Source organism: Drosophila arizonae, chromosome 2, assembly GCF_054131065.1.
Source record: "Drosophila arizonae isolate 15081-1271.41 chromosome 2, UAZ_ARI_1.0, whole genome shotgun sequence".
Lineage (NCBI taxonomy): Eukaryota > Metazoa > Arthropoda > Insecta > Diptera > Drosophilidae > Drosophila > Drosophila arizonae.
In genome coordinates this window covers 31,492,628-31,517,251 of record NC_142922.1, presented here as the reverse complement: position 1 = coordinate 31,517,251, position 24,624 = coordinate 31,492,628, and the positions used below count along the sequence as shown (strand labels likewise).

The window sequence follows — 24,624 nt, the reverse complement described above, 5'->3', positions numbered from 1 at the left end:
CTTGTCCCGTTGTCCAACTGTCCAATTGTCAGTTCGTTTAGTCCTTTAAACATTGTCTCGTCTCTTAATGGGGTTAATTAATTGCTGTCACCGCAAATGCTTTCTTTCTGAAAACATCAGCGCAGGTAGGGGCAAGCCCCTGTCTCAATTAATTAATACATATTTCTAGAATACGATAACATACTGAATGGCAAATATTTTATTTATCCATTCGCATGCGTTCATTATTCGCATATTCGTATTCTGTATTCGTACAGCCCCATATATAAATGTATTCATTTGCATTCGACCTTAGCTGCGGCCCCAGGCATTTACATTTACATTTTCCCAGACCTATTTAAATTATTATTTCGTTTTCCTTTTGACATTTTTGTGGGTCCTATCTTGGCCAGCCATCGTATGGTCGTCAGCTGCAGCTATGAAGTCTAGGTTAAGCGACTCTACCTCTCTCTTTCTCTCTCGTTCTTTCTCTCTCGCCCTCCGTCTCTCTCTGTTGTTCAGAGCACAAAGGAGATGGTGCTCAATGCTGGCGTCCAGCGCTGCCAATTGTCAAAATAACAATTTTGAATACCACCAAATATTTTGTTGTCTCCAGCTACTGTGTGTCTACATGTGTATGTGTGTGTGTGTGTGTGCATTTGCATGTGTGTGGTAAGCGCCCTCAACGTGAACTAAATCGTTTCCTATTGACATTATTTTGCCTGCCCATCCATTTGGCATTGTTCTGTTTGCTTTGCCAGCCAGCTCTTAGTCTGATTATACCTCGCACTCAAGCAAGAAAAGAGAGTAGATGGATTTCCGTTTTATTTACATTAAGAGCACGGGCCTTACTCTTTTTCTTTGATATATAGTATTAAAAACCAAAAATTAAATTGCAAGGCACATAATGTCTAGCTGGCCCAAACATATAGCAAAAATACCATGAATTTCTTCTTCTTGGCAGCGGTTTTTTATTATAGCATAAACTGAATTGAAAATGGGAAATTGTCTTATAACAGCTATGAAATTAAAGAGAAAAACGTAAAGTAAGATTTAGATATGTATATAAAAAGTATAAAAATGATTTCTATGGTCCCATTGAAATATGGGAAATGGTCCTTTAAGAGATATAAGATTTAAAATAATAAGCCCAAAGTGTAAATCTAAAATATTTTTATAATTTTCCCAGAGAACTCATTAAAAATGGGATATTAACCTTGAAGAGCTATAACATAAAAAAGGCCCAATATTTTATAAATAGACATTTCTCTATTCTTTTTTTCCTAGCAAAATAAAAGAACGAATGTCGTATTATACTTACAACTAGATGTGTTTTATTAGTAATCGCATTATTCTTGTCACAACTGGCCCAATATCTATTTATATATATAGACTGAGTCACACAACTGTTGTATTCCAATTATACTCAGTCTCGATTCGCTCTGTTTGGCAGAGATAGTTAAGAGCTCTTGCAACTATTCGAAATCAATAAGCCGCTCTTCTCTGTTCTCCTGGTCACTCTCGCTCTCAAAGTTCTGCTCGACTGCGACTCCTAATAAGCATTTCGTAAAAGGTATTTATGAACTGGTGCTTGGCCCCAATTGAAGTGCCAGCTACTCAGTTGGAGACACAAAAGTTGTCTACTTAAGATATCGAGATGCAAAGGAATACTGTAGAGACAGCCACACAAATGCTATGCAAAAATGGGCAAGTTAGTTTGAAAAGCAAACACATGCCATAACGGCACAACAGCTACAATTGCTATAAATATGCAAAAATAAGTTGAATTCGAAATGAAGGCAAACAAACTATATATGTATTTAGAATAAAGCGTATAGTACAATATATAGTATGTATACGTATGTGTGTGTTGAGACACTCGATGCATGCAAATGGTCTGTTTGGTCATGCCCATCCATGTGTTTTGCTCCTTAGTGTCCTGCAGGCACAAAGCATGTAAACATTTAAGTATATGCTGCAAATCGAGCCAATGCGATGCGATGCGATGCGATGCAATGCGACACGACTCGCCCCAATGCGATACGATCCTTGGCAATGTGCAGCATATGAAAAAGTGCATTTCAAATGCTTTGTGATTTTTGTCATGCAAGTGGAGCGTTGCCTTCCCAGCCCGCACTTCATTTTGCATAAGCAACTGTGGTTCAGACAACAACAGCAGGCAGCCGAGGCTTCCAGGAGCATCGAAGGACGCAGAAGGAGCAAATAAAAGTTGTGCTATAAACGCACGCAAATGCCATGAATAACAAGCAGCAGCATCAGCTCAGCTCTCCGAACTAAAGACAAGCCCAAGTGCTCATCTGCCTTGGACTCGGGCCAGTCCCATAATGAGTCCTCTCTTCTTGGCCACATATAATGCATCCTGCTGACCAATTTCGACTGCTATGCAAATTAACACGGATATGTTTTGGCCGCATACCAAAAGGCAATAGCCACATATGACCAAAATGCCAAAATGGAGCCGAATAACAAGGAGGAATAAGGCTGACCAGACCACAGATCAAAGAGGATATATTGTGCTGCCAGATACCCAGTGAAAGGAAGTCAACTTAATGGGGGAATATAAGGAACTCAAGAGATCTATCTATCTGGATATCATTATTGCTCTAGATATGATAATCAATCTTAAAGAAATTTTTAATTCATATGTTTATTCGATGAATATTAAGTTGTTTTATTCATCTGTCTCTGTCGGCAATATCTTATTTAATTTATGCATATTTCCATTTATTTTATGGCCAGCAATACATCTTTCGCATTTCCCTCAAATGCGTGTAGGATATGCTGAAATAAGTTTTCTCGACGATTCTGAGGGCAATTGTCTACACAAAGAGCAAAATATCAAAGGCGAGTGAGTAAGAGAGGGAGAAAAAGAGAGTGAGTGAGTGAGAAAATACTCTTCAAGTGCATTGCTGGCAAATTGCTTGGTTTGTGCATAGAAACGTTAACAACATTTTCAAGCAGGTTAAGCATTGCCTTGTATGGAATGCAGGAGAAAAATCTAAATATATGGTCGATATGGGAACAAAAGGTGGATATCACCAAAGTCCTGGGATGCTGACCATAATAGCATTTCCATGTAACGCGGCGCCAAGTTGACTTTTGTAGGTATCTGTAGCTGTGTTAGAGAGAGGGACAGAGAGTGTGTGTGTATAGGTGTGCGTGTGTGAGTGCCCAAGGCTTAGGTGCGAGTTGTCACGCATTTTCGATTAAAAGTTTGGCCAGCCCCGTGGTCTAATCAGAGCCGCAAAGAAGTCCTGCCCAGACGCACATAAGGCCAGCGAGGGCAAAGGTCATAGCCACGCGCATTATTGGATCGTCCAGCCAAAGGGCGTAAATTACTTTTGGCAGGCAGTTCCAGCACATGTGCCGGGGCTGGGCAGGGCAGGGCAGGGCAGGCAGTCGAGAAACAACACTTAATTGATCCACAGGACGCGCTGCGCATATGAAATGAGTCTTAGTTATGTTCATTTGTATCGCCGTGCGAGTGTGTGTGTGTGTGTGTGTGTGTGTGTAGAAACTTGGGATATTTATAAACTGCAGGCAAACAGGGGAGCCTCATATCGAGTGTGAAATGAACAACTAGCGGCTGTTGTATATGTACTCCGCATGATTACCTTGTTGTCCTTCTGCCAGGAGCAGGAGCCACGCATATCGATGACTTTGCATGTGAGCAGCGCATCCTCGCGCGGATTCACCTCCGTGTACTTGGGCTGCTCGGCGAAGCGCTGAAAGCACTCGACTCCTGCAAGACAAAAGAAAACAATCCGCATGAGCATTGGCAAGAGTCACGTGGCCGTAAGAAATGTGCTCGAATGGACCGAGCTGTTTATTGCACAATCATTTCAGGACTTACCTGCCCTACCCTCCCCTCCCCTCCCTACACTCTACACTATTATCTGCGCTACAATTCGAGCGCATTGTTAATAGGGCAACGCGTTGACATTGCTTCAGACTATCATAAATAAGCAGCACGCATTCACCCGCCCAGACTCGCATGCGCATGTAAGTATGCTATATTTTTAATATCGCTCGCTGCGTCCTGCATTTGTCACGCACGCGGGCAATTATCAGCGACACTCGCCGCGGCAAGCGCACTGCGGCAGCCATTTGCTTATCTCTCCACTTGCCACGCCCAGCACCATGGGCGCTTCATTATCAGTTGACTGCGCTCTCCTCCAACATACACTGAAACAAAATTCGCTTCTTGTCGCACTTGAATTACTATGCAATATATCACTTTATGTTGAATATATAATGTTAGGATTTGGTAAAATTTGCAACCGTCGAATTAGGATTAGACATCACCACACTCAATACTAAGTAGACCGCATTTTGGGTTTGTATTATTAGCTCGTATTTCATAGCCTTAACTAATATAATTAACTAATTTCAATTTCAATAAAATTTATGAAAATGTATCTAAACTTTCATCTGCAAATACTTCATCTAATATACATAAATAAATGAAAGTTTCTTGCCTCGTTAATATTCTGTTTATATCTTGCCTTATTAATATTATGTTTGTGAATATTATTATTAATATTATAAAATGAATAAGATTATTATTATTATTATTTTTTTAATGATATTACTATATGTATATAGATATATGTTTCAAAAAGTATCTCAAATCATTTAGATTTGACTAATATGTAATTTGAGAGTGCATTTTGCAGTCGGCTTTCCAAAATGGCCCTCCACTTGTCTCTGGGCGGGAATTTATGTTAATTGCTGGCATGTTGAATATTTTCTTCGCTCTTGCACTCAATTACACCAATTACGGCTGGAAATTACACGGGCTGCTTGCGAGCGATAAAAGCAGGTGCCGAGGCTGCTGTAGCTGCTGCCACGTGAGGTGAACCGGAGCTCTTCTTGATGGCACGGAAACCGTGAGATGCCGAAGGAGCGGGCACTCCACTCCACTGGAGCACGGACTGGCTAAGTTCTTGCAACTGTCATGAGTTAATCAAAGCATTTTGGACTTTTAATGAATATTTGCATAATAACAAGCAGCACCACGGCACCACCCAACACACGGCGCTCTCGTTTCCTTGGCCAATTCACATCCGCTTTTATATGGCCGTCAATAAACAAGCGTAAGCAAACATTCGCATGCGTGTGTGTGCGTGAGTGTGCGTGCGTGTGTGCGTGTTAGTGTAAGCTGGCGTTGTTTCGCGTGTGCTGACAACACGTGACCGCCGTTAGCTGAGTTGTCGTCATTTTTGACATGGCTGCTCACCCACACACACACACACACACACACACACACACTTATATATAAGTATGCACGAATACACTCACGCAATGATTTATTACGCGTGATTGGCGTGATTGCCACTTTGATGCTTTATTTCATCTTCCCGTTGCTGTAACCGTTTTTGGTCCCTCTACCTATCGAGCCGTCCCCCTTCCCAACCCTCCTGCCTCTCTTGCCCTGCTGCTGCTATTGCCAGCCACTCTCGCTGTTTGCGTTTTATCGCATTTCGTAAATAAATTGGCTTTGTATTTCAATTACGAATACGGCCTCCATCCTAGCGCGCATGCAACGTCCTCATCTCACTCTCCCCTCTCGCATCGCCCATCAGCCGTAGATGGGCGACCAGGCCAACGACATCGACATGGACTGTTTCCCATTGCTGCAGCGTTTTCCGAATTGGCTGCATTTTGGCGCTGCTGTTGACTCATTTGGCATGCCAGCCAACTGTGCTGTTGACATGTTGTTGCCAATGCCGGCGACATTTGATTTATGCCACATCTTAGCAGCCCTAGCCCAGGCAATTGTTGCTTCTAGCCCCATCGAGCCTAATTGAAAGGCAGCGAGGCACAAGGAATCGAAAGTAAATCCAAAGGACCCGCATACAAATAAATAATCGCATGGTCAAGCGTGCCGATTTGCATGAGACAAACAGAAATACTAAAAGTAAATAAGTCCCCATCGGAATGGATACTTGCGAAGCGTTTACAGTGTTCCAAAAACAACAAAGGCAAAAGTCAAAAGTCCAATAAGTAAACGAATAAACAGATCCAGCAAAGAAGAGTGCTCAAAGATGGGCACTCTAGAGATGAAATAAAATATGATTTGATGAGTTAAATGATCTGATAGAGACTTTCATTATAGGGCCAGATAATAAGAGAACGCTCATAAATGGATACAATATATATGAACTTAGAGAACTAAGAATTATTCAGCAGAGAGAAGGGAGCTTTATAGATCAAGTCAGTATAATTTCATTTGATGAGTTAAAGGGCTTCATGAGTAGTTTCATTATAAAAATAGAATATCCTTTACTCATATAGAAGATCCCGCAGATAAAAATTAAGTTATCATAGATGGAAACTCTATAGATGACTATAGATTAATTTATCTTGTTGATAAGCTTCCTCTACTTTTGTCAATAATATATAAAAACAATATTTAAATACGTATGCACATATTTTCACATGTTTTGCAGTTAAAGCTAGAAGCGGGAAGCTCTCTGACTCTCTCTTTCTATATATATATATAGTCTATCTGCTGGCTTTAACGCCAATTTCCAGTTTAAGATTGCAGTTTTAGCTGGTTGCCTTTGCCACGCCCTCTTCTAGCCGCGCTGCCAAAGCCCTTGAGAGCGTGCCGCTGAGTGCTGCTTACAGCTTTTTGTTGTTGCTGTTGCTGTTGCAACTGTTTGTTGCTGCTGCCTCCTGCCTCTGCCTCTTGCATCTGCCATTGCTTCTGCCGCTGGCCGAGAGATGGCGCGCGTGCCACGCTCAAGTGGCGTTTGTGCTTTGTGTAGTGTTCTCTAGTCCGCGCTCCATTCGAGGCTCCACGTTTCGAGTGCGCGACGTGCCTGCGCACAGCCAACAAGGATAACAATTACTCTAGTAGCGTGTCCGTCAATTGTGTCCCAACTGTCTGGCTCACGCTTTTCGCGTTTCTCATTTCGCTTTTTCGTGTTTCGCTTCTCAGTTTTCGTTTCGTTTTATTTATTTTCAATTGTTTAGGGCTTAAATACTTTGTTCGGTTCCCCCCTAAACACATTTTTCTGCTCTCATATTCCCTTCAGTTCAGCAGGAAGCTGCTGTTCAGCATGTCACCAGCAGAGCTTCGCCTGGAGTCGGCTGCTGCCTGCCGCTGTTTACTCTGGATGATGCATTGCAGCGCAATAATTTCACGTAGATGTCCGCGGCATAAGTGCGGCTCCACTGAAAGCGGGTCAACTAGGCACAGCCATATCCACAGCCACAGCCATGGCCTTCGCTATAAACCATTCTCAGACTGCGTTACTCACTCGTTGAGTCTGCTCTGGGGCAATCGGCAGATGGGTGTCCCCGTCTCTCCCTCCCTTGTGGTACAAGACAATTTAAGGTCATTTCCCAATGCGCCCTCGCCACCCTCTGCCCCCTCTCCAGCCATCTCTCACCTTGCAACTTTGCAACCTTTGCCTAGCCTTTAGCTATTCCCAGTGCTTTGGCTGCGCCGTTTGAGAGCATCTCTTTTGCCCCGGCTTTGTCGGCGGCAATCAATGAAAGCAATTTGTGAGTCTCTTGTGCAATTCTATGAAATACAAACGAGCTCGATCCGCAGGCGCACCACTCACACATACACACACACACAGAGACATCAGCTCAAGAGGTATTGGCAGCTAAGCAGATGCGATAAAAAATTCAATGCAAATCAAATATGGACGATGATTTGTAAATTCTCAAATTGATCACATACACGGAAGAAGAAGAAGCAACAACAGCAAATAAGCTGCCCTGCCGCGTCCCCCTGCCCCGCACAGCGCTTGCACCTGCTACCCACACCTTCCATACGCTGAGTAGGTGCTAAGCAAACATGCAAGCCATGGGGATTATAACAGGGAATACTCGTTTGCTCTACACAAAAAAGGCGAGCCCGACACGCCCAAACACAACAAAAGAATCAACAACAACTCAAGAAACAGCAACAGCAACAACAACAAAAACAACAACAACAACAACAACAATAGGGAACATCAGCAAAGCAAACGCGCAAAACATTTTGAGTCCCAGTGCGGGGACCCCTCACTGTGTGTATGTGTGTGTGTGCGTGCGTGTGAGCTTAGCTAAAATGGGATCCTTGCGTTATCCTTGTGGTTGTATGTCCTTGCCTCGACGCCAGTTATACGGCCACCTACTTAAGCATAATGATATATTTAGCTTGCCAAGTGATTGTTATTTGATATTCAACAGATTTCTACTTGCTTTCTTTTTGCTTTGCACTCGCATCCTTCCTCTGCCTCCTGCCACCACCCTACTAGGCGAAACGCAGGACTCTCACCTCTCAATATGAGTGTGTGTGTGTGGTTGCTGTTGTCATTATTTCCTAAGCTCCACTACTTCAGTTGCCATTAAGACGTTCGCTCGAGTATCTGAAGGGTTTTGTGTGAATAGTGCGTATACGTAATGCGCCTTCAGCAGATTTATTGTCGGCCTCTTTGGATAACTAAATGTATACATAGAGCCTTGCCAGCGATTAGCCCTCCTATTATTATGCAAACACGCAAACACACAAACACCCAAACACACACACGCACACAGATACATGCCACAAAGATTAGTTTGACTTAGAGCCGAGCGAGCGCCCACATTTTCCATTTACCAAAAATGATTTGTAATTTGAAACAGCCCCACGAAGCCAGCTTCTTGCTTTTTCTGCTGTTATTAAGGAACTCTGACATTTACAGTCTGTTGCAAAAGCTTCGATGGTATAGGGCATAATCGAATAAAGTAAATGTATATGTAAATATACATATGGGCGTTTAAAGTGGGGAGGAATTGAGACAATTCTATATACATACATGAAAAAGCTCTTATCTAAGGTTGTTGGCCAAAGCGGTTATAAAGGCTATTCTACAAAGTGTTCACAATGAGACAGACTCAAACTTTTAGTTTTACTGTAGAAATAATCTATATAATTATTTATATAGTCATGTTGCTCATGGATTAATTAATTAATTAATTAATGTTTTAACTTTCACTACTTTCGAACGGAATGGAATAGTCTTTTCTTTTCCTGCTGACTCTCTTTTTTAAGTCGGGTGCCACCGCTATTATTATAGTTTAATATCGATAGCCCAATAATTGAGTATCGATAGCTTACTATAGTTATTAATATATGTAAAACAGTATATTTTTTCAACTTATTTGTAATTGCAAATTTTCAGAGCACAGCTCTGATTTTTATACTCATTCACGAAAGTGAATCAGTATATTGGTTTTGTGCAATGTCCGTCTTGCTGTCCGTCCGTCTGTCCGTCTGTCCGTCTGTCCGTCCGTCCGTCTGTCCGTCTGTCCGTCTGTCCGTATGAACGCAATCTATTTCGGCGCTATTGAAGCTAGAGACTTGAAATTTGGAACACATACTCGTGTATATCTCCGATTTATAAAGTGTTAAAATTTTCCCGATCCGCCCACTAGGGGCGTGGCAAATCGGAAAATGCATTTTCCGATATACCAGAAATCATGTTTGTTGAAGAGCTAGAAAGCTGAAACTTGGTATGTAGGTCCGCGTTGACCACCCAAGATCACGAGCTATGGCGGATATATCTACGCCCATTGGGGGCGTGGCAAATCGGATAAAACTGTATCTCCTAAAGTTGTAAACCTAGAATGCTGAAATTTTGCACGTCAGCTAATGGTATGATTCTATATAGTCTGAAGATAAATTATAAGTCTACGCCCGTTGGGGGCGTGGCAAATCGGACCTGAAGATATAGTGATTTTTTAAATTCTCCTATATTTTGGACACTATTGATGGCAGAGACCTCAAATTTTGTATATATACTCGGACTGATCACCCAAGACCAAAAAGTTTTGTCGGATATATGTCCGCCCACAGGGGGCGTGGCAAACCGCAAAAGTTTATATCTCCTAAAGTATAATAGCTAGAAGCTTCAAATTTGGATAGTTGAGTTACTGGTAGCCTCCTCTATCGATTCCCCAAAAATAATTTTTACGCCTCTTTAGGGGCGTGGCATATCGAAAAATACCCTGTAATTTTCACATTTTTTTAGGGTAAGCATTCAAACTTTGCAGTTAGGGTAACGTTATCTCTTTCTAAAAACTGACAAAAAATGAGGTGTCTACGCCCAGTTGGGGCGTGGCAAATCGGAAAAATCTGTATATTCTACAGTATTAGAACGAAACTTAACTACTAAATTGTTGATGGGATGTGAATGAGTATTCCGCAGTCGGTAACGCCCGACTGCAACGTTCTTACTTGTTTTTATTTGATTATGTTATTATTCTTGTTGCTGTTCGACCCTCGAAATTTATGCATTTATTTGTATGTAGCTGCAAACAGGGCTATTGGGCTCTCACATTGTAATATTTGTGGCCGAGTGTCGCTCTCCAGATGGCCCGGAGTGTGTGCGTGCTGGTGAGCTGTATTCATGGGCCTGTCAAGTGGGCACTTGCGCTTAATGCTCGGTCGCTGCTTTACATGTTACTCCCGCTCTATGCGTCACAGCCAGCGGACAGCACTTTGCTCGGCCCCAATTGACCCAGAGTTTTATTTGCTTTCGCGCAGACGGCCCGCAGCTCGAGCAGATCGATTAGCAGTCGCTGTCGGCATCGAGTGCACTTGGGGATTAGGGGAGAGTGCAGCATGCAGCAGGCAATGCCACACAAATATGAAATATGCGCGCATGTTTAATCAGCGAAAATCTGACACCCAGTGAAATTGGATGGCGACAGGTTATCCCCTGATGGCGGAAGAGCAGTGTGAAAAGCACGCAAAGCACAGCCGAATAGCTAAATAAAAAGGGGTAGATCACACATACACCCACTCACACACACACACACACATACAGAGAGAAACGTGAGCTCACACGGTGCGTTGACATTAATATGCAAAGGGGGTCTGTGCCGGTCCACCTGGCGTATGCGTAACAATTAAAAAAGCCAACACCACGAACCATAGCTAACATGTCAAACAAAGGCAGGAGGCAGGTGGGGTGGGCGTTTGTTCCGTGTGACAGATAAGCGTAATAACAATTAATTAAAATGTATCTCAAATCTGCTGCTTTGAGGCCATGAACGTCTGATATCTGATGCAACAATTACCCCCCTCCAGTCACAGACCTTTCGAGCTATGTGAGTGTGTTCCTGGCCCTGGCACTGATTTGTGGCCATAAATAAACCAATTAAAGTGCGGCATGTACAGCAGACAGTAATATGAGCAGCATGGCGACAGAAGCTAAATACCCTGTAAGCTAAGCATATATTGAGATACTGAAATACCATATACTGAAATAATAATAGGCAGAGAAATGTTTTTATCTGTTATCATTTTATTTACTTTTGCCATATGGCGTTCGATAGACTAGGAACTGCAGTTGGCCTATAGCAATTGGAGGTGGACAATCATCGATAGTGAAAATAGTTATTTGACAGCTACTAATAGGGATTATAGCAATAATGTTTGGTAGTTATTAATAAACCACTTGTAGATGGGAAGTCAACAGTAGGGATAGCAAAAAAAAAAAACAAAAATAAATAAATAAAAATAATTAGACTAATAAGTCGAATTTGAATTATATTTTCTATTTAAGCTGGGAAATTATTAATTATAATACAACTGATTAGTCATATTTGCTCAATTATTTGTATATATTTCATGATATTGTGTACTGCCATTCAATACCGAGTGAGTAGAGTTGCTTGTTGACATGAGCTGTGAGCCACTGTATTAAAATTATATATCGTATCTACAGTTGCAACCACATCGACTAAGTCGGCAGCACACACTCTTACAGGGTATTGATTCCGAAATACCAGAGAATTCCAGGGCAAGTATTTACATATAATAACACTCCAGCGCCGAGGTCTTGGCATTGCTCTATTCACTAATCAGCGCTTCTATTCAGAAGTTCATTCATGCTAGGACAGACGCTCAATTTGTGTGTGGATGTGGCTGCATGTGTTCATAGATTGGCAAGTAGAAACTTTCTTGCTTATTAATTAAACTAATTAAAATGCACTTTATTATACGGCCGAGAGGCAGGCTGGACGATGGGCGAGGGGGGCAGGTCTGGTGGCTGATGGCTGCCGACACTTGGCTTCAATTAATGCACTTAGCCAAAGTTGTGATGGCGATAATCATAATATCGTATCGTAATCATAATATCGCACTCAGGGCACACATATTACTGGTGTTGGCATTTCTCTTCATAGTACAAATCAAATTATGCCGTTAGCTGTGCTTCAGTCCATGTGCTTTGATTGATGTGCTTTGTTTGAGCAGCTTTTGTGCTTTTGGAGCTTAGCGTGCGCCTCGGTCGAGCTCGGCTAATCAGAGCTGCGCTCAGCCACTGTTAATTGCACTTCTTCTTATTTGCTACCCTTTCGCATGCCAACAGTTGCTTTTGTTGTTGTCTGCTGCTTTTCAACACTTGAGCACGTTAGGCGCTGTCTCGCCCGCTCCCCAGACCTTGGCGCCTCCCAGGGGGCGTTGCTCACTTAGTCGCGCGTCTTTTGCAGGCACTTAATGTGTCGCACTCCCACAGTCCAACGCGGCCGCCGTCACCGAGGGGGAGGGGTGGGTAGAGCTCTACCCTTTATCTGCATTCTCGTACAAAGAGTTGCCTAAAAACAATGCAGATGCAGGCGTCGCACATGCAACAACAGCAACAGCAACAATCAAAACGAATAACGAGCAGGACGAGCAACAGCGAAGACAAGCGAATTTCAGCACGGAAGCGGAAGTCATTGTTGTCGCACAATGGCGAACGCGTCGCAATTATAATAATTTTGATTGCATGCCGCCCATCGCCGACAGCACCACCAGCAGCACCACCGACAGCACCAGCTTGTTATTGTTGGCAGTGGTTGCATGAATTATGCAGCCTCCCGTCCCCCCGTTGCCCCGCAGGGGCTAACTGACTGCACTGCAACCAGGCAGCCAGGCAAACAGGCAGCCGTAGAGCCAGCCAACCAGCCAGCCAGACACACGTGCAACATGCCTGAGGCAGGACTTTATAATATTCCACTTTATTTGTATACCCCCTCATCGTGGCCGTATGGGGTATGTGACGTATCTGAATATGTAACAGGATAGGTGAGCAGGAATATTTGTTTACTATGGGATCGACTAAACTCTGAAAATATCGAATATGTTTTATTTGTTCTCCTAATTGAAATACAATGCAGAATATTTACTACAGAACATCCATTTAGAACAAATTTAACAGGTTGAGTCCTTTGACTATATTTGTGTTTATACATTAGAGCTAGTACTAATGCGATAGCGCCATCAATAGTATTTGAGTACATATTTCAGCTAAATCATTTATTTACTGGAATGTCAACTTCAGCTTTGGATCGTATTATTATTATTAAAATCAGTTTGAAAAGCTTTTAAAGAGTTTTATTTAGAAAAGAAAGAGCTAGTAGATTGATCGATAGTATCGTTTCTTTAAACTATCGCAGGCAGAAATCATCAATGCATCCAGACTATCGATCGATGGCTTTGCAGATCTATTGCACATGCAGTAGAGTCCGGTTATAAAGACGTTCAAGGGACCGGAAGACACTGTAGCCAGACAAGTTTTCTTATATAAGCTGACACTACTGTATTTCCATAGATCGAGAAAGTGCAGCACGTAGTTTAGGGTATATCCTAGTCGCCTAGTCTCGACTGAAGTACTTTATTTTTTTTGCTGCGAGTGGATTTTTATTTTAATTACGAGCACTCGACGCCATTTATTCGACTATGGCGCAGCGAAGCGCCGAGCAGAACTAATTAGCTGGCACACAAATGGGCAATACCTAGTGGTCATTAGGTGCTTTGAGCAGCGGTCCGCAATGGGCGGGGCCTCTTCTAAACTCTTACAACTCATTGGCCAAGCGCCGTCAGACTGGCAGCCTGGAAGACAGCAGCAGACGGACCGTCTTGGCCAGACTTTGTCTGTGAAAATAATTTCCTTGAAAGCTGGCCAAACGTGCGCTCTGATTTGGCTAAGCAAACTGTAAAAGTGTAAAACTCAGCAAAGCCGCAAATGGAAAAGGCTACAAATTGCTTGAAATCCCCTCTATCTCTCTCTCAGTCTCTTTGTGTGAGTGTGTGTGTGTGACTATCATTTGCTTTTAATTTGACTTGAGGGCGTAATTAAAGAAAAATGCAAAAGCTCTTTGATTGTCAGCCAGTGGCAAATCAAGGCTATGCAAAGCCGGCAGGAGAAGACATCGAAAGGACTTAACGAAAGAGAGAAATCGAGTAATGTGCTAATTGTTTTAAGGCTCAAGCGCAAACAGAAGCAAACGCCTTAAAGGACGTTTCGAACAAAAAACAGAATTGAAAAGAAAAGTCCATTTAACCTGACGCTGCAGGACCTGCAAGGCTGCTGGCTGCAGGCTCTCTGCATCTGGCTGTTGGCTGTTGGCAGGCGCTGCGAGGCGCTGGACTAAAACATAAATTTGCCTTTGTTTCAGTTGCATAACACATCCTGTGACACACACACACACACCCATATATATAGAGACAGAGACACACCGACACCGATGCCAGTCAACTTTTACTGCTGACTCGACACTGAAAACAAAAAAGTGCAAGCAAAAAGAAACAAACAAGAGCCACAAAAAACTCTGTGAACGGGCTAGCCGGATCCCCAAATACTCTGTAGATGCAGCTTAAGGCGAATTAGAGTGTGGACAGTAAATGGCAGAGTTGTGTTTTAGTTGCGAATTCTTTAATACATCATTCATCATCTATTTATGCGCTGTAAAGGCCAGAGCCAGAGCAAAGAGCAAGCCAGCCGCTGCCTCTGCTCGTACAGAGTATATAAAACCAAGTGCCAAAACGCTTCGAAGTTTGAAGGAACAGACGAAGTTATGCAAAGTCAGCAGCAGCGGACATTGACATGCTAGCACATGTCTCTCTGTGTGTGTGTGGGTGAGTGTGTGTGTGTGTATGTGAAAAGAGTGATTCAATTTGCAGTTTTGACACTGCATAGCGTGTAAGTCCAGGGCACACACACACACACACACACACACACTCAGATAGATGAAAAGCTAACCCACACAGTGAGCCAAGTCAAATTGCCATATTTCATCTATGACTTTTATGGCTTTTTCTTTTTCTTTTATTTTGAAGCGGTGCTTGTTCGCTTTTGTTGCAGTGCAACACGAATTTATATGCGAGCAGAGCTCCCAGAACTCCCAGAACTTTTCTACATTTCATTTCATTTCATTTACACGTATCGCATCAAAGGCGTGTGGGCGTGGCTGGTGGCTGGTGGCTGGTGGATGCACTTACGCAACATTCGACTCGATGTCGTCCACGCACCTGGTGAAGTAGTCCTGGGCCATGCGGCACTCGGTGCTGTTCGTGTAGAACTCCTTGGGGCACTTCTGCATCGCATGGATGCGCACACAGATGGTCACGTGCAGGGAAAAGGGGTTGCACTTCTCCTCTATGAATTCAATCTCCGGCAGGTGCAGCGCGAAGCGAGCCGTGTGCTGGGCGCCTGAAAGTTGGCAGCGCAGTTTAAAACTCGACTCCGGCTAGCGCGGGGCAGCGACTCACGATAAGCCTCGCACTTGATGTACGCATCGAACATGAAGGGCACGCTCGTCTCCTGCGGCTGCGGCAGGATCTGCTCCAAGTTGCGCCGCACTCGGACCATGTCCAGGCGGTACGGCGGGTCCACTTCAATGTAGCCAGAGCCTATATAGTTGCACTCCTCGAGGCACTGCAGCAAAGAACTTTCAATAATCTGCAACCATCGCCGCAGCGTCGCTCTGCCAGCTTACCATGTTGATGGTATACATCTCGGCGAAGCTGAATCGTCGCTTTTTGGGCAGCTTCAGCGCCTCGCGACACTCCACGTAGCCCGGGTCCAGGCTGGTGCGCGTCAGCTGGCAGCAGCGGGCGGACAGGCGCTGTCAGGGATACAGTGCATTTATAGAGATGTTTTAATGTTATTATCTATCTATTTCCTTTTTTTCTGGCTGTCACTCACTGTGGCATTAGCGCGCATCTCTCTGCAGCTCCGCTCGGCTTTGGCATAAAAGCACAGAAACAGCTAAAAATTTATGCGGATGGCATTAAATTTTAATCTATAAACGTGTGTATATGTAGTTCAGTTCTGATTACAATATATATACAGACATATATATTGAAAAAGTATGTCAGCTAGTTGTATTTTTGGAATTTGCAATTAAAATTGGCAGCAAATATGAAAAATAAATATTTCTACAGTTGGCAGGAGTCGGAGATACTTGGTATCTCATGGATATTTGGAAAGCTGAAATTGAAATCTTTTCAGTTGGGCCAACTCACGAGTATTATAATCAACTTTCTGTCGACTTTTGCTTGCATTGTCCGAGCGTTGTCAGGAGCGACTGGCGGAGAGCTTATTTGGAGTTCGGATCAGAGCTGAATTGAGTGTGGCCCGACGGGGCACATTTCATGGCTGGTGCTCGCACTTTTCAGTGCGCTGCCAATTAAAATAAATTAATTCATCAAAGTGGGCAATTAGTGCGCGTGGCAGTTGCGTTTGTCTAGCGCTCTGGCTGGCGTTTGGCAAACGTTTTAATTGGCGGCGACCAAAAATAAATCGAACTATGCACAAAGGGTGCCTCTAATTTATGGCCGATTCAATCAAACGAGCACTCGGCCAGCGCACCTGCCTGATACAGGTGCGAGTGTAGGCCACCCCAGGCCACCCCAGGCCAAGGCCAGCGGCAGGACATCGATGACGATGCCCGGGGCCATGATTAATATTGTTGGCACGCAAACATCACGCAGCAGCAAAACAAGGTCAGAGTCACAGTCAGAGTCAAAGTCAGAGCCAGAGCCAGAGCAGGAGTCGAAGCAGGAGCCGGAGGCGGAGCCGTTGGGCTGGCAGCAAGTGGCCCGAGTTAATAAATTGTTTGGCGTTGTTAACTAAATTTTTGGGCGCCGTGCGAGCTGATTGCTGTGCGGGGGCAACACTTTTTCTTGATTTATTGATATGCTAATTGAGTGTTTGCACGTTGACCCCGTCGCTTTTTAATGCCAACGTTGACTTTCTGCCATTATGTTTATGTGTGTGTGTGTGTGTGTGCAGTTGAAATTATGAGCCATGGCACGCAATTTGCATGGCAAGTGTTGTTCAAATTAATTGTAAATGGTTGTAATTTGCTGTTGCTGTTGTTGTTGTTGTTGGTGTTGGTGTTGGTGTTGTTGCTGTTGCTATCGCCGTTGTTCGCTTCTCGCGTTTACAGTTTAATTGCAGCTTACGCGATGCCAATTCGCGACTTGGCTCCCTGATGTGGCAGCTTCAATTAATTTATGGCCATGTCTGCTCGCAGGCGGCCTCCGAATCAGTCCTCGGTAAACGCGCGTCATTTCGGACTTTGAGCGTGTTTAACGTGACGTATGAGTGATTTATGTTGATGGAGTGCACACGTTGAGCAATCGCCCTTTGACGCTGCTCCGCTGTCGATTGTCAATCGACACAATGCTACCAAAACAGACATACAAATTACGTCCAAGCGCAAATACGTAGAGCTCTTTGCCAAGAGTTGTCCAGATATTTGGGAACATTTTCCTGTAAGAATTATTCCCATAAGGAGAGCTCGCCAGCTGGCAGAACAGAAAAACTGAGTCATGGCAGAAGTAAATGTCGGCTATAGGTAGACTTATATGCACAAATAAGCTATTCTAGTGACAGCTCCTCCCCCTCCCCTATACAAACTATTCCCTTCGATTGCAGCAAAGCAGCTTAAATTCCTCCTCTCACGTGATATTTAACTGCTGGAATTGAATTCGGGCGACACTACGAGTCATTACAATAGGTCACCTCTCCTGCTTAAAACTTTTCAAGTAGCTCATAAAAAATAATTGCCAAAAATTGTGCATCACGATAGAGCACATAATTAAAATTTTTAATACCTCGTTAAATTTGTAAAGACAAGAAATTTATTTTATTAATGCAAAGTATTACTAATTCTGGTAAATACCAATGAATTAACTTAACATCGATGCTGGATTATCTAGATACAAAATTGGTATAAAAACAGACAGACATATGAGCAAACATTTTCATTTCACTCAGAGTAGACCCTTCTCTGATGAGATATAAGTTTTTAATTAAAAAAGTCAGACTTATTCAGGTGAGCGGCACTGTATGTGTGAGTAAATAGAAAACAACTCAACTTTTGACAAATACAAGATTTGAACGGAACTCTTAACACTCTTAAATACTGTATACATAGTTGTATATACTTAACATGAGAGCTTTAAAACTACTTCTCTATTTTCCATGCATAGAGCAGCACAGATGCTTAATCAAGTGTCCCTTATTAGTTTGCTGAGCCGTTGCTTAGGCTAAGGCTACATGTTTGTAGTTAGTCGCTACAACTAAGGGATGACTTGAAGTCAGATGTAGCGCAGGCTATCGAGTATTGACATATTCGAGTGTAAGCCATTCTTAATTATTATTATAATTAAACTGTTAAGTACAGAGAAGGACTTGTGCTCATGGGAATTTTGCAGTACTTTTGCTCGAATAAAATACATAGGAAAATCAATATTAACGGAGAACATGAAAGCTGCGCTATTCAGATGAGGAGCACTGTTTGTCTGCTTATATTCATATACATATACACATACACATGCATATCTAAACATACATACATACATAAATATACAGATATAGATACATTATGCTCAAAACCTTGCTTATAAATCTAATGCACATCTGATTGGATCTGCGTGGCGTTGACTTTTTACTATTTGCCACACAGCTGGAGACATAAACATACACCGACGCACAACACACTCACAGACACACACACAAACACATGTGTATGTTACATGTTGTTATGTTTTTTTCATGGCTACGAGGACTTTCTAGCATAATTACTTAAATACAAGTGGGAATTATTCGCATGCTGTTGAGTTTTTATGCCTGGTTGGCTGGTTTATGGCTGCTCATGCCGGAGGCGGCGGGTTTAGCTGGCAGGGCTGCTTTTTAATGAAATTATTTGTTATTGCATGTAGTTTACTTCAATGTCGTTGGGGCCCACAATTAAATTATATTTCGTACCTCATACCGAGCAGGAGTAGTGTGTGTGTGTGTGTGAGTGTGCCGAAATTAGTAGGAAATTGCTAATGCGATAACAGATTGCCATAGCGCTTATGTGTATGTGTGAGTGTGTATGTAAAGTTGCCTGGGAGCCACATGGGAGGCGTATCAGAGCAACAAAAAAGAAATAAATAAAACGAATTCAAGAGCAGGTTGTAAGAAATAAATTTGATTGCGCCCAAACGGATTCATGTGCGCCTCGAAGCCTTGCAGAAGCGATTTGCTTATTCGGCAATTTTGTTCTTTGAGCGAAAATTCATTAATTTTGAAGTTTCAGTTTAGCGTGTGCCGCAAAGTAGTTGCTGCTCCTGCTCCTGCTGCTGCTGCTGCTGCTACTCTTAGCTACAAGAGGATTCATTTGCCGCATGCCACATTAATCTCGTGCCTTAGCCAGCTGATGCGTTGCCTGCTACAAGTGCTGCTGCTGCTGCTGCTGCTGCTGCTCGGTAAGTGAGAAATTCATTGAAGACGCATTTGCGGTAAACACTCGGGCGTGTGCTCTACCCCAGCTAAATTAAAGATGCAACTCACGCGAGCAGCGCTGCGCAGAGCTGTCTTCCTCTGCCGCACATAAATCAGTTTTAAATGCTTATAAATAAATTGAGCTCCTTGCCACAGGTGGGCGGCCAACTGCGCAGCTACAGTAGCCACTGGCAACAGCGACAGCTGCCAGCTGCCAGCAGCTCGCAGCCAAAGTCGAGAAGCCGACAAACAGTCTAGTCCCAGCAGCAGCTGGCCTATATAGCTAGCTGTTCTATATAACTTGCCATCTCAAGGTCAACGTAGGGTGTGGGAGTGCTGCAGCCATTGATGAAGCGATGGAGCGACCAGCTATTCGATTTTTCAATATAATTTCGAATAAGAATACAGTTTATACAAATAATACTGCAGAATTATTAAATATGAGAGATATACGTATAATTACTTTAGCTGTCTTAGCGAGGAGAACAACAGACTTGAGTCCTATAGATTAATTAAAATTTTAAATTGTATTTTTACCTAACTGTTAATAATTGTAGATAAATCGAATAATGTAATAGGCCGATAAGATATTAGAGGGAACAAATCTATTGTTAACTATCAATAGATCGATACTAATTCATATCGATAGTTGGCGATAGTACGATGATCGAGAATAGCCCAAGAAAGAAATGCTTAAATTCAAGTAGAGAACAAAGAAGAGTAAAAGCATTAGATGCGGAAATAATTTAAGTAAAAAACCAAATAAGACTCCTAAAAAATAACAGAAAAGTCATTTATGATGTGATCTAGTTCCAGTTCATTTAAGTTTCAACATTGATAGAAATATTTTACAGAAATATTTTACTTCCCAGTATATTTTTGGCACCATTGCAATGCATTGGTTGGTAGCTCTTGTATTAATTACTATTAGTCGTAAATAATTTGAAATAAGCACACAAAATGAAACATCAATTGAAATATTTTAGAATACTATTTATTAATTGTTTTTTATATACATATCCAGCCTAACTGTGCCATGCCCCAATTCTATACTAATGTTAAGATTTCATCACTTGTATATATATCGAGGTACTGCAAGTTCTCTTTCCCTTTTTCCCCAAGTCGTGTTCTATGCTCTTTAGATGAAACTCTAGCCCCTGCACTGGGCTCAACCTTGGAGCTCTGCCATAACAGTTAAACTTGATGGTTTTATTGGGTGTTTTGCTGAAACTATCGTCAACGATAGTCCTCGAGCCATTAGGGCCATCTCTAGAGCCCGCAAAGCGCCAGCCGAGCAGTACACGCGCGGCTTTAATCTGTTGTATTCATTTTGACAATTTATGCCGGGGCTGCCAAGGGCGCCCCGCCGGGAACGCTCGCATGTCCTTGGGGAGGGGCGGGGCATGTGTCGTCCTGTTTGTCTTGTGTGTTGTTTTCTTAGCAGAGTGTGCGTGGCGCCGTTATGTGTTCAGCGTGTCTGAGCGCGGCCAGCAGAGCGCCAGAAAGAACTCTCCGCTTGCCGTGGCCCTAGCTGCTGCCTCCTTTGTTTGTGCTCCCCAAGAGTGCGCTAATGTATATACTTGACTGGTTTTAATCAAAGGATTTTCACATTAAATTTAGCTAATTTACTTTGCTTTTATTTGGAGCGCTTGCTGCTGCTCGGGCTTCAATATTGCACCACTTGGCTGAGCTCAGAACTCTCTATGCCGCCTGGTTATTGAAATTTCATAGTCTAATTTTCAGCTCAAATGAAATTTTAATTACGCGCCTTTTGAGCCGGTGCGCCTTCAAATTGGCTATTTGGGTCGCGTGTACGTGTGTGCACGTGTGTGTGTGGGCTTACCTTTGACAACATTTCTATCTATTCGCAGCCAACAAATTATGAGCACAATGGCTTTAGGGTCGTCGACAAATTAAAGCGCTGCAAATGAAAAAGCATTGCATACTTTTCAGCGCCACATAAAATACATTTGCTGTAGCAGGAGCAGCAGCAGCAGCAGCAGCAGCAGCGGAGTTCTACTTTCAATTTAGAGTAAACCGTCCTCTACACGCACCCACAGAAGTACTCGCTGTATTTATTTTTTACTCTCCTTGTGGCTTTGCATATCTCTGACCCCGAATAGCGTCACTGATAAGCTTGACACACAGAAATGCACACACACACACACACACATGCACAAGCTGCCCTTCACTGCTGTGGCGCTAAACAAAACAAAAATAAAATGCAACAATAAACAGGAAAAACAACAACTACAACAAAAACAATAAAAAGTTTTAGCAGTTGTTTTGGTTGCATTTCGTAATGTTTCGCTTTGAAACCAAAAAAAAAAAAAAAAACATTTGAAAGCGAAATAGAGTGAAATAGAGCGAGGGGATAGTTGCACGGGGGGAATGCTTAAAGAACTTTTAAATTAAAATATCGAGCGGGAAATTCATGAAATTTTAAGTAATTAATTTCGCAGGAGCGACCCGAAAGGCACGCAACACATTTGCCATTTGGTTCTGGCCAACTGCCAGCTGCGAGCTGCATTCCAGAGCAGCAAATAGAGAGCGCAACGAGTCACAAATATTTTATTTCATTTGCTTATATTTGCTCAGCGTCTATCTCCCCTCTCACTCTATCTATATGGTTCTTTCTGTCTCTTTGGTTTAATCAACGTTTTTATTGAATTAAACAAATTTATTTCTAATTTGCCTGTGGACATGCCACCAGCTACAGCACATGTGGCACGATTCAGGCCAGCTGCCACCAAATGTCGCCGGGCCAGATACTTTCTGCTGCCACTGTCAACAGCTGCTTTATTTGATATGGCAGCAGCAGCATAGACAAAATTTGACAATTTGATTAGCCGCTGCAACTGCCTGTGTAAATTGGTTCTCTACAACTCTTGGCAATTAGCCAGGCTTACGGCTCGCAAGTTTGTTAATCCGAATGGGGCCAACGGGCAATCAAATCGATTTCAATAAGATGAAAAGCACTTATTTGATGCCCCGGTGAACAGTGGAATTTACCGTTCGCCATGTTTTCATTTCATTTCTATTTAATTTATTTTCATTCTTTTTTTTATTACATTTCCCTGACAGTTGCGCATTTTCCATTTCAAATGCTGCGACACTGCGTCACTCATAATTACAGGAGCTCGCTTTAACACACAGCTCGCTGCCTTTTGCAAATGTCACTGCATTTTTACATTTCATCGCAGCATTCAAAATTTATATATGCATACAGAGCTGATGAGACTTTGATAAGCTTCAAGCTAAATTAATATATTTGTATTAATAATATTAGAATATATTGTATCAGCAGAGATTTATAGTCCAAGCAAGCAAACATATGTTTGCAATACACAGAAGAAGGGAGAAGCATGAAAAGACAGAAGACATCCTTAAAGAAGCTCCATAAATTTAATATTGCAATCGAATCAGTTTAGATTTAAATTTGAGAACAGAAAGAAAACTCTATATATAAATAAATTTTAGCAAATTTTCGATTAGAATATCTATATATAAGTTAAGCGCACCCACACTAGAGTACTAGTGATTGGGGACGCTGTGTTGGGTTCTTGTGAATATATAACAACTTGGTGTTCGATGAAATAATATATTTGATATAATTTTGAACAATAGGTCTGAACTGTGTCTGGTCCGAATATAAACTGAACTAAATCTGTTCAACTGGTTAGGTTCTCCCCTTGAATGTCCGACTGGATTCTCCAGCCTCCTTAGATTGTCGAAAGTCTTAACTTATATAATATTGAATGTATAAAAATATATAGAATCTCTTACTAGTAAGAATTATAAATAATTTGTATATGATTTTTAAATGTCATTGAAATTCATTTGAAAAATATTTAGGAAAGCAAAAGTTTTAATAAATTAAAAAAATTTAAACTATGCCGAAAATGCAAAAATGTTGTTTTCACATTTTCAGGAGTCCTGAAATGCCATTTAGCTGTGATGGAGTACAGTGCGAGTTCTGTTTTTGTTTCTGTGTGAATGTGTGTGTGTGTGTGTGTGTGTGAAGATCTAAGTGCTGCTCGCTCAGGGCAATTGATATTGACAAGCTGTCTGGGAGTGAAATGTAATCAATATGCGAGTTTTGCATGATGCAGCCACGAGGCAAGCCCAGTGGAGTTGGAGTGGAGTTGTCAGAGTACGTAGCTCTGCGAGTGGGCAACAATACAAATTGATAAGTAACTGCATGCTGAGGTGTTGCGTGTGACTTGTGCGAGCCTCATGTGACTTGCCGCAGAGACAAGAGCAAGATGCGTGGCGAGGGCTGGCAGCAGCTGCAGCTCCAGCTCCAGCTCAACATTGTTGACAGGCAACTCAAGTCCCCCGACTTGGTGCAAAAAGAGTCGCTAAAATAAAGTGCGAAAAAATAAGTGGAGGAACAGCAATATAAAATTTTACGAGTCGTTTACACAAATGGCAACACAGTTGCCAATAAACGCCAGCCAAGCTCGGCCCCAGCAAAGGTCGTGCCACCTCCACAAAGCCTTTGCGCTCCCTTTGAGCGCCCTGCCGCCTCCTGCTGGACACAGTTTTTGTTCCATTCGCTTACAATTTTTATATTGTTGCAAAATGTTTTCGTTCCAACTCGTTTCTGTTTACTCTGCGCACACAGAAAAAGCGCCGCGCAGCGCCGCGCCCCACCCTCCACCCTCAGCAGCTGAGCGGCGCTGATGCAATTGTTAGTTGCAGGACTGCCGCCCCTTTTGGTATGTATTGGCATTGTGTTTACAAAAATAATGGAATTTGATGCTCGCTTTATTGACAGGAATCAGGCTAAGTCTATAAATGGAAAGTGTAATCAATTTTATGGCCGGCCATCGGCAATGATCCACCTTCGCAGTGCACATGCAACAAATATTACTCATACGCCTCGTGACGCTCGTGACGGAGCGTGGGCAAAAGCCAAATGAAGTTGTAAACTTCTAAATGGGTCGCCGGGCGAACGCACTAAGTGAGTGTCCTGCCGGACACGCAGTGCACGACTCTGTGGCCATGCAAATATTTACGAAGAACAACCGGAGCAGCAAATGAAAATGGCAAACAAGAAGCAACAAAATAGAAATTGCAGTAACAC

General features: G+C 42.6%; 2 protein-coding genes across 4 annotated transcripts in view; both read right to left on the bottom strand.

Annotated features, from left to right (window-relative positions):
- LOC108621872 (uncharacterized) overlaps nucleotides 1-24,624 on the bottom strand; it is a 151,776-nt gene that overhangs the window by 45,492 nt on the left and 81,660 nt on the right. For all 3 annotated transcript variants that reach the window (XM_089462594.1, XM_089462593.1, XM_089462595.1), the window contains one exon: nucleotides 3,615-3,742. In XM_089462594.1, coding sequence (XP_089318720.1) covers nucleotides 3,615-3,742 — 128 coding nt within the window. The remainder of the gene's footprint in view (nucleotides 1-3,614; nucleotides 3,743-24,624) is intronic.
- On the bottom strand, nucleotides 15,061-17,883 carry Obp85a (Odorant-binding protein 85a). The gene is made up of 5 exons (XM_018019456.2): nucleotides 16,283-17,883; nucleotides 15,963-16,025; nucleotides 15,754-15,882; nucleotides 15,527-15,692; nucleotides 15,061-15,467 (listed from the first exon to the last, which is right to left on the bottom strand). The coding sequence occupies exons 1-5, from the start codon at nucleotides 16,319-16,321 to the stop codon at nucleotides 15,253-15,255; spliced, it is 612 nt and encodes a 203-aa protein (XP_017874945.2). The 5' UTR covers nucleotides 16,322-17,883; the 3' UTR covers nucleotides 15,061-15,252.